We start from the raw sequence: 12500 nt of genomic DNA on the forward strand, positions 1-12500 counted from the left end.
CTGTGAGACAGTGGATCTACCCGCAGCTCCACAGTACCTCAGAAATATTAACCCTTTCCAGACACTGTATACAGCCCAACCTGCTGAATGCCCACAATGTTTTCTGTTTTTTGTTGGCAGTTTATGGTCAGACTCACATTCCAATCACCCATCCAACTGGAAAAACTAAAACAAAACACAGATGCTGAAAATCCAAATGGAAACACAATTCGTCATCAGTATTCGATCTGAAATGTAAGGTCTGTTTCACCTTGCAGATGCTGACTGACCTGCTGAGTATTTGGGGCAATTTCTGCTTTTATTCCACATTTTAAGCCATGCATTTGGTTTGGGCCGCAGGTGTGGTAACAGGTCACAAAAGTCACATTAAATCAGATTCCCGCTGTTTCTGCAATTGTCAAAGTTAATTCTCAAAGTTACAGCTGGTCTGTGGTCGCACCACGTGGCTTTGCTGCCATCTAGTGGCGGAACCAAGAAGTGACGCAGTTAACGCGTTGAAATGAACGGATCGACAGACAGACAGACAGCTCTGATTCCAGTTGCTGTTTATTTCACTCTTCCCACATTTACATTCCACCTGGTTTTATTTCCGCGATCACTGGGGTTTCACGACGCGGAATTTGGGGATTAAATGGGAGCCGTTCAGCGTCGACCTGTTGTCCACCGGGTTTCTGCCCCACAGCCCCTGAGCCCCGCTCCTGACGCCGGTCCCGGGACCCGACCCTTTTACACACCCGGAGCGGGACCGGAGCAGATTCTCAGCCACTGGTTTACATCCCAAGGCCCGAAGAAAGGATAAAGTTTCTCCGTGAATTTATTCCCAGTGAAGGTGTGGAGATGGGACTTGGTGTCCGCGTCGTAAAATGAAACTGTCCCGGACTCGTAACTGAGATAAACTCCCACCCTCCCGGGGATGGGACGGGCGGGGAGAGGGGATGGAGGGGAGGTGAATGCGTCAAACCTGTCACCCTGTCGCCAGATGCTCCAGACTCCAGTCTCCGGGGTCAGTCCCTTCCTCTCCCGGGGTCAAACCTGTCACCTCCACCTCCCAGTAATGTCTCCCCGATGTGAATCCCTCCGATCCCAGCACACACCACAAGCCTGTAAACCTCTTCCCGGTGTCAGGGAGACGCCTCCAGGTCCCGGTCCATCTCACCCTCTTCCGATCCTCAGACACCTCGAGCTGCGCATGCGCTGTTTCCACATCCAGGGTGACGGAGACTGGGGGGAGAAGCAGAGAATCAGAGAGTCCCCGGGGGTCGGGGGGAGACTCGGGCACAGGCGGGCGGACAACTGACACCTTGCCCGGGGTTTCACCCACAACCACATCCGGTGGACAACACACATCTTTCCCAGAGTTTTTATCCAGTGATGGAGAGGGGAATTTCGTGGGGTGGGGGAGGGTGGACGGGGAGGACGAGTGCGGAGAGTGAGGAGCATTGCGAGATTGCAGTGGGGGTGGAGAAATGAAGCGGGCTATTCAGATATGGAGGCAGATCGGAGCAAGAGGATATTGAGGTGAGTGGTAGTTTGAGGTTGTTAAAGAGGAGGTAGAGGTATGGGGTGGAGTCACCATGATCATAGTGAATGGGAGGGGGAGACATGAGGGGCCAGAGGACCTGCCCCTGTTGCTTTGAGTGGAGGGTGAGAGAGAGGGAGGGGTGGCTTGGACCATGGAAGGAAGCAGAGGTTGAATGATCTGGTGTTAGACAGAATGGGTGAAGACTTGTGGTTGTAGGGTCGCTGAAAGAGGGGATTCACGAGTGGATTTGATGTATGTGTACAACTAAGAACACACTGATCTCATTGTGAACCAATATATGAACTTCAATGAGGGACTTGACAGTGTTGTGTATGTAAGGCTGGTCCAGAAAGTGAAGGCAGGTGGGATCCAAGGCGAGCTGGTGAAATGGATCCACAATTGGCTTGGTGGTTGGAGGTAGAAGGTAGCGGTAGAAGGATGAGTTTTCTGCTTGGAGGTCTGTGACTGGTGGAGTGCAGCAGAGATCGGTGCTGCAACCTTTGCTGTTTATGTTATATGTTCATGGCTTGGATGTGAATGCATGAGGTGTGATTAGTAAGTCTGTGGAGGACTCAAAAATTGTGGATAGCGGGGAAGGTTGTCAAAGTCTGCAGCAGGATATCGGGTAGATTATCAAAATCGTATTCGCATGCAGGGATATCAGATCAAGAGAGTGCAGGTTTATCTTTAGAGCAAGGAAATTTAAAGTATATCTGAGATTTAGCTTTACTTTACACTGAGAGTGGGTGATATCTGGAACATGCTACAGAGGAGGTGGTGGAGTGAGATAGAATCACTATATTTGAGGCACTGGTGAGGTGTAGATGTGGGCAAATCGATTAGTATAGCTGGGGAAAAGGTGGACTCAGACATGAAGGGACATGATGTCCCCTTGGACAACAGTGAACATAATATGGTGGAATTCTGCATTAGGATGGAGAGTGACATGGTTAATTCAGAGACTAGGGTCCCGAACTTGAATAAAGGATACTTTGAAGGTATGAGACGGGTATTGGCTAGGATAGACTGGCAAAATATACCTAAAGGGTTGACAGTGGAGATGCAATGGCAAAGATTGAAAGACCGCATGGATGAACTCCAGAAATTGTTTTCCTTGTGTGGCGAAAAAATAAAACTGGGAAGGCGGATGATGAGGGAAAGATAGTGTTAAATCCAAGGAAGAGGCATTTAAATTGGTTAGAATAAGCGGAAAACCAGAGGACTGGGATACATTTAGTAGACCAGTTAGCCTTGCATCGCTCGTGGGGAAGAAGCTGCAGTCGATTATTAAATATATTTAGTGTTCACTGCAGTAACAACGTTTGTCTGTTGTTTGCACTGCGGTTGTGTTCAGGGAACTGACATGTCCAGCGGTATGAATATTGACTTCTGCCCTTTCACCCAACCATTCCAAGTCACCCTGCAGCCTCATAGCATCCTCCTCGCAGCTCACATTGCCACCCAGCTTGGCAACATCTGCAAACTTGGAGGTGTTACATTTAATTCCTTGGTCTAAATCGTTAATATATATATTGTAAATAACTGGCGTGCCAGCACCGAGCCTTGCGGCACCCCATTGTGCATCGCTGCTTGCAATTCTGAAAAGTATCCGTAAAGAGAGGCGCAAGTAATTCAAGCCTGGAACCACAGGAAGTTGAAGCGCCCAGTCCAGTATTAAATATACACTGTACATGTAATTTTACTTCGGAGTCACGTGAGTGATTCCGTGAAGATCCCAGCCCAGTGCGCAGTTGCGGCATTATCGCACAGCTGTGCACACACGGCCAGCGGGAGTCGGGGCTCCCGCAACCAAGGAACGTGAGGTAAGTACTTACCTTAATCGGGCCTTGTGGTTTTTGCTCCAGGGGGAGCACAGCAGCAGAGGAAGCGGCCTCCGTTCGACTCCAGCGAAGGAGCCGACAGTGGAGGGGGAAAGGCGCAAACGGGACCGCACACGCTGCGGACCGCTGACAGGGATCTGCGCTGATGCCGGTCCGCTGAACAGCTGTTTGGTAACAGCAGCGGACCGGAGGGAAATTTAAAAACCTGACCGGCAGCCCTGCAGACTCCTGACAAGGAGAATCGCCGCCCGGGAACCGCTATAATGCCGCCTGAAAAACGGCAGGAGCAGCCTCTAACTACAGGTAAGACAAACCTTACTAAAAACTGCAGGTTCTATAGGAATGCAACTTGGGGTCCAACACTGGAACAGGTGGGAGACAGCAAAAATAAGTATATCTGTCTCCCCAAGCCAGAGGAGGTCATGGAGTTCAAAACCTCCAGGAAAAAAGGGGCACTGGCTGAATGCCAAGGGAGCTGACACTCCTACCCCAGTGCTATTGCACTAGCCATCTCCCTTGTCGAGGGATTGATGCAACAACGGAGTTTGAGCTATGCCTCCTCCAATTTACAGCACACCCTTTTGCTCCCTCTTTTGAGGCTAGCTAAGGTGGCCAGGGCTGGGCTGGCTTAAACGCTGGGCAGGCGGACGAGAACAGCTGTTACCAAACAGCTGTTCAGCGGGCCGGCATAGCGCAGATCCCTGTCAGCGGTCCGCAGCGTGTGCGGTCCCGTTTGCGCCTTTCCCCCTCCACTGTCGGCTCCTTCGCTGGAGTCGAACGGAGGCCGCTTTCTCTGCTGCTGTGCTCCCCCTGGAGCAAAAACCACAAGGCCCGATTAAGGTAAGTACTTACCTCACGTTCCTTGGTTGCGGGAGCCCCGACTCCCGCTGGCCGTGTGTGCACAGCTGTGCGATAATGCCGCAACTGCGCACTGGGCTGGGATCTTCACGGAATCACTCACGTGACTCCGAAGTAAAATTATATGTACAGTGTATATTTAATACTGGACTGGGCGCTTCAACTTCCTGTGGTTCCAGGCTTGAATTACTTGCGCCTCTCTTTACGGATACTTTTCAGAATTGCAAGCAGCGATGCACAATGGGGTGCCGCAAGGCTCGGTGCTGGCACGCCAGTTATTTACAATATATATATTAACGATTTAGACGAAGGAATTAAATGTAACACCTCCAAGTTTGCAGATGTTGCCAAGCTGGGTGGCAATGTGAGCTGCGAGGAGGATGCTATGAGGCTGCAGGGTGACTTGGAATGGTTGGGTGAAAGGGCAGAAGTCAATATTCATACCGCTGGACATGCCAGTTTCCTGAACATAACCGCACTGCAAACAACAGACAAACGTTGTTACTGCAGTGAACACTAAATATATTTAATAATCGACTGCAGCTTCTTCCCCACGAGCGATGCAAGGCTAACTGGTCTACTAAATGTATCCCAGTCCTCTGGTTTTCCGCTTATTCTAACCAATTTAAATGCCTCTTCCTTGGATTTAACACTATCCCTCCCTCATCATCCGCCTTCTCCGTTTTATTTTTTCGCCACGCAAGGAAAACAATTTCTGGAGTTCATCCATGCGGTCTTTAAATCTTTGCCATTGCATCTCCACTGTCAACCCTTTAGGTATATTTTGCCAGTCTATCCTAGCCAATACGCATCTCATACCTTCAAAGTATCCTTTATTCAAGTTCGGGACCCTAGTCTCTGAATTAACCATGTCACTCTCCATCCTAATGCAGAATTCCACCATATTATGTTCACTGTTGTCCAAGGGGACATCATGTCCCTTCATGTCTGAGTCCACCTTTTCCCCAGCTATACTAATCGATTTGCCCACATCTACACCTCACCAGTGCCTCAAATATAGTGATTCTATCTCACTCCACCACCTCCTCTGTAGCATGTTCCAGATATCACCACTCTCAGTGTAAAGTAAAGCTAAATCTCAGATATACTTTAAAATTCCTTGCTCTAAAGATAAACCTGCACTCTCTTGATCTGATATCCCTGCATGCGAATACGATTTTGATAATCTACCCGATATCCTGCTGCAGACTTTGACAACAGCTAAGGTTGCAGCACCGATCTCTGCTGCACTCCACCAGTCACAGACCTCCAAGCAGAAAACTCATCCTTCTACCGCTACCTTCTACCTCCAACCACCAAGCCAATTGTGGATCCATTTCACCAGCTCGCCTTGGATCCCACCTGCCTTCACTTTCTGGACCAGCCTTACATGCACAACATTGTCAAGTCCCTCAGTGAAGTTCATATATTGGTTCACAATGAGATCAGTGTGTTCTTAGTTGTACACACCCATCAAATCCACCCGTGAATCCCCTCTCTTTCAGCGACCCTACAACCACAAGTCTCCACCCATTCTGTCCAACACCCGATCATTCAACCTCTGCTTCCTTCCATGGTCCAAGCCACCCCTCCCTCTCTCTCACCCTCCACTCAAAGAAACAGGGGCAGGTCATCTGGCCCCTCATGTCTCCCCCTCCCATTCACTATGATCATGGTGACTCCACCCCACACCTCTACCTCCTCTTTAACAACCTCAAACTACCACTCACCTCAATATCCTCTTGCTCCGATCTGCCTCCATATCTGAATAGCCCGCTTCATTTCTCCATCCCCACTGCAATCTCGCAATCCTCCTCACTCTCCGCACTCGTCCTCCCCGTCCACCCTCCCCCACCCCACGAAATTCCCCTCTCCATCACTGGATAAAAACTCTGGGAAAGATGTGTGTTGTCCACCGGATGTGGTTGTGGGTGAAACCCCGGGCAAGGTGTCAGTTGTCCGCCCGCCTGTGCCCGAGTCTCCCCCCGACCCCCGGGGACTCTCTGATTCTCTGCTTCTCCCCCCAGTCTCCGTCACCCTGGATGTGGAAACAGCGCATGCGCAGCTCGAGGTGTCTGAGGATCGGAAGAGGGTGAGATGGACCGGGACCGGGAGGCGTCTCCCTGACACCGGGAAGAGGTTTACAGACTGGGCGTGTGTGCTGGGATCGGAGGGATTCACATCGGGGAGACATTACTGGGAGGTGGAGGTGGCGGGGAGTCGGCGCTGGAGTCTGGGAGTCGCCGCAGAGTCTGTGGAGAGGAAGGGAGAGGTCACACTGACCCCGGAGACTGGAGTCTGGAGCATCTGGCGGTGGGATGACGAGTTTGATGCATTCACCTCCCCTCCATCCCCTCTCCCCGCCCGTCCCATCCCCGGGAGGGTGGGAGTTTATCTCAGTTACGAGTCCGGGACAGTTTCATTTTACGACGCGGACACCAAGTCCCATCTCCACACCTTCACTGGGAATAAATTCACGGAGAAACTTTATCCTTTCTTCTGGCCTTGGGATGAAAACCAGTGGCTGAGAATCTGCTCCGGTTCCGCTCCGGGTGTGTAAAAGGGTCGGGTCCCGGGACCGGCGTCAGGAGCGGGGCTCAGGGGCTGTGGGGCAGAAACCCGGTGGACAACAGGTCGGCGCTGAACGGCTCCCATTTAATCCCCAAATTCCGCGTCGTGAAACCCCAGTGAGCGCGGAAATAAAACCAGGGGGAATGTAAATGTGGGAAGAGTGAAATAAACAGCAACTGGAATCAGAGCTGTCTGTCTGTCTGTCGATCCGTTCATTTCAACGCGTTAACTGCGTCACTTCTTGGTTCCGCCACTAGATGGCAGCAAAGCCACGTGGTGCGACCACAGACCAGCTGTAACTTTGAGAATTAACTTTGACAATTGCAGAAACAGCGGGAATCTGATTTAATAAGTGACTTTTGTGACCTGTTACCACACCTGCGGCACAAACCAAATGCATGGCTTAAAATGTGGAATAAAAGCAGAAATTGCCCCAAATACTCAGCAGGTCAGGCAGCATCTGCAAGGTGAAACGGACCTTACATTTCAGATCTAATACTGATGACGAATTGTGTTTCCATTTGGATTTTCAGCATCTGTGTTTTGTTTTAGTTTTTCCAGTTGAATGGGTGATTGGAATGTGAGTCTGACCATAAACTGCCAACAAAAAACAGAAAACGTTGTGGGCATTCAGCAGGTTGGGCTGTATACAGTGTCTGGAAAGGGTTAATATTTCTGAGGTACTGTGGAGCTGCGGGTAGAGCCGCTGTCTCACAGGGCCAGAGACCAGGGTTCGATCCTGACCTTGGGTGCTGTCTGTTCGGAGTTTGCACGTTCTCCCCGTGACCACGTGGGTTTCCTCCAGGTGCTCCGGGTTTCTCCCACATACAAAAGACATGTGGGTTTGTTGGTTAATTGGCCTCTGTAAATTGCCCTTTGTGTGTAGGGAGAGTTGCGACATTTAGCACAGTGCCATCTGCTTATAATGTGCATTGGAACAGTGGGCTGTGGCTCAGACTGAACCACGCCAAGACTATTGCAATGTTCTTTATGTATTCTGTGCCAAATCATGCCATGGGACTTGTGGAGGTGTTTCTAGAAAATATAATAATGTACAAAATGCTAAAGCTACAGAACAGTTCTGAGACACAAACATTTACAGATGCTTTCAATCCAAGAGTCAAGAGTGTTTTATTTCCACATGTCCCAGACACAACAATGACATTCATACTTGCAGCAGCACAACAGTATATGTGAACATATTCACCATATTATATAAAGAAGGAACTGCAGACTGATGAAGGGTCTCAACCCAAAACATCACCTATTCCTTCTCTCCAGAGATGCTCCCTGTCCCACTGAGTTACTCCAGCATTGTGTGTGTGTGTATCTGCGGTTTAAACCAGCATCTGCGGTTCCTTCCTGCATAATATGAATGTGTTGAACGCTGGGCGCTGGTGTGTACACGTGAATACTTCTGTGAATGAAGTTTTATTTTACAACGTGTTCTCTGCTCTCTGGGCTGGCGTTGGCAACGTGCACTGAGACACACTTCTCTTCATCCACCTTTTATTAAGAAAATGCAAAACACACAGAAACAGCGGCCGCCTCTGTCGGTGGTGAATCTTCGCCGGTCCCAGGATCACGCGTGGTCGGGAGGGTGGGACGGTTCCCGCTGCCCAGCCCAACTTGGGGAGGGGGTGCTGGGAACTGGACCCAGTGGACACCCCCCCCCCCCAACAATCCTCCCCGTGACCTGGGTGGGGGGTAGGGGAGGATCCAGGCGGCATCTCTGGGGAACATGGACAGGGCACAGAGTGCCGGAGTAACTCAGCGGGAGAGGCAGGTCTGAAGAAGGGTCTCGACCCGAAACGTCACCCATTCCTTCTCTCCAGAGATGTTGCCCGTCCCGCTGAGTTACTCCAGCTTTTTGTGTCTATCTTTGTGGAATATGGGTGGGAGATGGAGACAAAGTGGGAGTAACTCAGCGGGTGGGAGATGGAGACAAAGTGCCGGAGTAACTCAGCGGGTCAGGCAGCATCTCTGGGGAACATGGAGAGGACACAGAGTGCCGGAGTAACTCAGCGGGTCAGGCAACCTGAACGCGTGTCAAGGGTTATGGGGAGAAGGCAGGAAAATGGGATTAGGAAGCAGAGATCAGCCATGATTGAATGGTGGAGTGGACTCGATGGGCCGAATGGCCTAATTCTACTCCTATAATTTGTGAGCGTCTCTGAAGAGAAAGGAACAGGTGACGGTTTGGGTCGAGACCCTTCTTCAGACTGAATGTGCGGGAGGGGGAGACAAAGCTGGGAGGGTTACTCCAGTCTGGGTTTTGGGATGGTGGGGATGGGGGGGCAAGAATTGGGGCAGAGTGAAGGGGGCAGGAAGGGGGGAGATTCCCCGGGTGGTCAGTTGTGTTTCTGCCGTTTCCTGAAGCGTTTGACGTCGGGGTGGCCGGTGGGGGTGACCACCATCAGCCGCATGGGGGGATTCTCCCACACCAGCACCCCCAGGTCCCGCGCATAGTCACGCAGCAACTCAAAGTCCACCTGCGACAGGAACTGGTTGTACAGCACACCTGTGTGGGGGGGGGGGGGGGGGGGGAAGTGGGGGGGGGGGGGAGGGAGTAAGGAGGGGTACAATGAGAAGGGGGAGTTCACCCTAAACTCGACCGTGAGATCTCGAGGCTGCTTTTCTGCCCGTCCCTTCTCTCCCCATCCCCATCTCCTCCCCACTCCCTCTCACCATCCGTCTCCCCTCCCCCCACCCCCCCCCCCCCTCCCGTCTCCCTCCCCCCCCTCCCCTCCTCCCTCAGCCCATCCCCCTCCCCTCTCCCCATCCCCCCTCTCTGCCCTCCCCCCTCCCCCATCCCCCTCTCCCCATCCCCTCTCTCCCCCCCCCCCCCCCCCCCCGCCCCCCCATCCTTGACCCCCCCGGCCCCCCAGTCCCCCCCTCCCTCTCCCTGTCTCTCCCCCCCCCCCCCCCCCAACCTCTCCCCGGTGCAGCCACCACACGGTGAACTTGCCTTCGGTGAACTGTAGCCGGTCACGTTCGAGTTCCCAGAGCCGCACCTGGTCGGTGATGGTGGGAGGCAGCACCGGGGTCTGTGGGAGACAAACACAGACTGGGTCAACGGGGAAACCACAGAGACCTCCAAGATCCCACACTGCACAAGATCCTGTCCCCAGGTGGTGGTGTCGCACCGGCCCACTGTCCCCTGTAGCACCGGCCGTGACCTGCAGGTGGTGGTGTCGCTCCACGGCAGGAGCCCACTGTCCCCTGCAGCACCGGCCGTGACCTGCAGGTGGTGGTGTCGCTCCACGGCAGGAGCCCACTGTCCCCTGTAGCACCGGCCGTGACCTGCAGGTGGTGGTGTCGCTCCACGGCAGGAGCCCACTGTCCCCTGCAGCACCGGCCGTGACCTGCAGGTGGTGGTGTCGCTCCACGGACTGAGCCTGAGAGAACACACTGAGGGTCATATTGGATCTTCTCAGTCCAACATAGAAGCTTCCCCTCACCCTCCACCGAGGAAACCAAGCCACCAGGAACTGCAGGCGCTGGACTCTGGAGCAAAAATCACAAAGTGCTGGAGTAACTCAGCGGGTCAAGTAACAGGTGACGCTTCACATAGCGCTGGAGTAACTCAGCGGGTCAGGCAGCATCTCTGGAGAGAAAGGACTACGCAGTTGCAGCATGGGACCCATACACAAATAAAAACATTTCTTCCATCGAACGTGTCCAAAGACAGGCAGCTCGATTTGTTACTAACACCTATGAGAGAGAAGCGAGTGTCACCAAACTTCTGAATTCTCTGGGGTGGAAGGAACCCTCTCCAAGACAGACGTGAAACTCATCGTTTAACCTGTTTTTACAAAATGTTAAATGGTCAGCTCGACATAGACTACAAGACCTACACCAAACCCAAACAAATTAGGAGCAGACGAGGGCATTCGATCCAATTTGTGATCCCAGCTACAAAGACAGATGTGTACAGCAATTCGTTCTTCCCCCGCACAATTAAAGCATGGAATAATCTCCACCCAACTATAGTTACCCAACCAGATGCAACTAAATTTAAAGTAGCTCTTTCTTCCCAATAACTCTTTCTGGCTTAAGCCCTCCCTTCACCACCTCCAGTTTAAATTCCATTTGGAATATTTTGGAGGACCAAGAAACCAAGAATAGGTGACGTTTCAGGTCGAGACCCTTCTTCAGACTGTAAGAAGGAACTGCAGATGCTGGTTTGTAAGAAGATGAAGGCTCTCAAACTGAAACGTCACCTCTCCACGTTCTCCAGAGATACTGTCTAACCCGCTGAGTTACTCCAGCACTCTGTGAAACGTCACCTCTCCACGTTCTCCAGAGATACTGCCTGACCCGCTGAGTTACTCCAGCACTCTGTGAAACGTCACCTATCCATGTTCTCCACAGATGCTGCCTGACCAGCTGAGTTACTCCAGCACTCTGTGAAACGTCACCTATCCATGTTCTCCACAGATGCTGCCTGACCCGCTGAGTTATTCTAGCACTCTGTGTTTCTCCAGAGACAGGGGAAGCAGGGACAGGCCCTTCAGCCCATCTCGCCCTCGATGCCCCACTGCTGATTCCATTTGCTAGCCGTAAGTAGAACTGCAAATGCTGGTTTACAAAACGTTTACACAGAGTGTGGAGTAACTCTGGAGCAACTGGAGAACATGGATAGGTGACGTTTCACAGAGTGCTGGAGTAACTCAGCGGGTCAGGCAGCATCTGTGGAGAACATGGATAGGTGACGTTTCACAGAGTGCTGGAGTAACTCAGCGGGTCAGGCAGCATCTGTGGAGAACATGGATAGGTGACGTTTCACAGAGTGCTGGAGTAACTCAGCGGGTCAGGCAGCATCTGTGGAGAACATGGATAGGTGACGTTTCACAGAGTGCTGGAGTAACTCAGCGGGTCAGGCAGCATCTGTGGAGAACATGGATAGGTGACGTTTCACAGAGTGCTGGAGTAACTCAGCGGGTCAGGCAGCATCTCTGGAGAACATGGATAGGTGACGTTTCAGGTCGAGACCCTTCATAAGTTATAGGAGCAGAATTAGGCCATTTGGACCATCGAGTCTACTCCGCCATTCTATCATGTTTGACCAGTGATCCCCACACTATCCTACACACACGAGGGATAGTTTACACTAGCACCAAGCCAATTAGTCTACACACCTGCACCTTTGGAGCGCGGGAGGAAACACAGAAGATCCCGGAGAAAACACACACAGGTCACGGGGGGGAGAAGGTACAGACTCTGCACAGACAGCACCCCTAGTTAGTATATAACCTGGGTCTCTGGCACTGTGAGGAAGCAATTGACAATAGGTGCAGGAGTTGGCCATTCGGCCCCTCGAGCCAGCATTGTCATCCAATGTGATCATGGGTGATAATTGACTCCAGCATCTTCCCCACCACCGATGTCAGGCTAACTGGTCTATAATTCCCTGTTTTCCCTCTCCCGCCTTTCTTAAAAAGTGGGATAACATTATCTACCCTCCAATCCACAGGGACCGCTGAGCCACCGTGTCACCCGATAGTGGAGGGGACGGTTTGGTGATGGGTGGACATGCCTCCTGCCGTCAAGAACTTAATGGGTTGGACAGGCTAGATGCAGGAAGATTGTTCCCGATGTTGGGGAAGTCCAGGACAAGGGGTCACAGCTTAAGGATAAGGGGGAAATCCTTTAAGACAGATGTGAAAAAAAAATTCACACAGAGAGTGGTGAATCTGTGGAACTCT

At 51.9% G+C, this 12500-nt stretch overlaps 1 protein-coding gene across 1 annotated transcript in view; it reads right to left on the reverse strand.

Annotated features, from left to right (window-relative positions):
- Positions 1 to 9124: 9124 nt before the first annotated feature.
- Positions 9125 to 12500, reverse strand: part of gtf2h4 (general transcription factor IIH, polypeptide 4) — a 40475-nt gene continuing 37099 nt past the window's right edge. The window contains exons 13-14 of the mRNA XM_055630676.1: positions 9761 to 9855; positions 9125 to 9313 (exon numbers count right to left, since the gene is read on the reverse strand). Coding sequence (XP_055486651.1) covers positions 9144 to 9313; positions 9761 to 9855 — 265 coding nt within the window. The 3' untranslated portion in view covers positions 9125 to 9143. The remainder of the gene's footprint in view (positions 9314 to 9760; positions 9856 to 12500) is intronic.

This window comes from Leucoraja erinacea, unplaced genomic scaffold (genome assembly GCF_028641065.1).
Source record: "Leucoraja erinacea ecotype New England unplaced genomic scaffold, Leri_hhj_1 Leri_498S, whole genome shotgun sequence".
Taxonomy (NCBI): Eukaryota; Metazoa; Chordata; class Chondrichthyes; order Rajiformes; family Rajidae; genus Leucoraja; species Leucoraja erinaceus.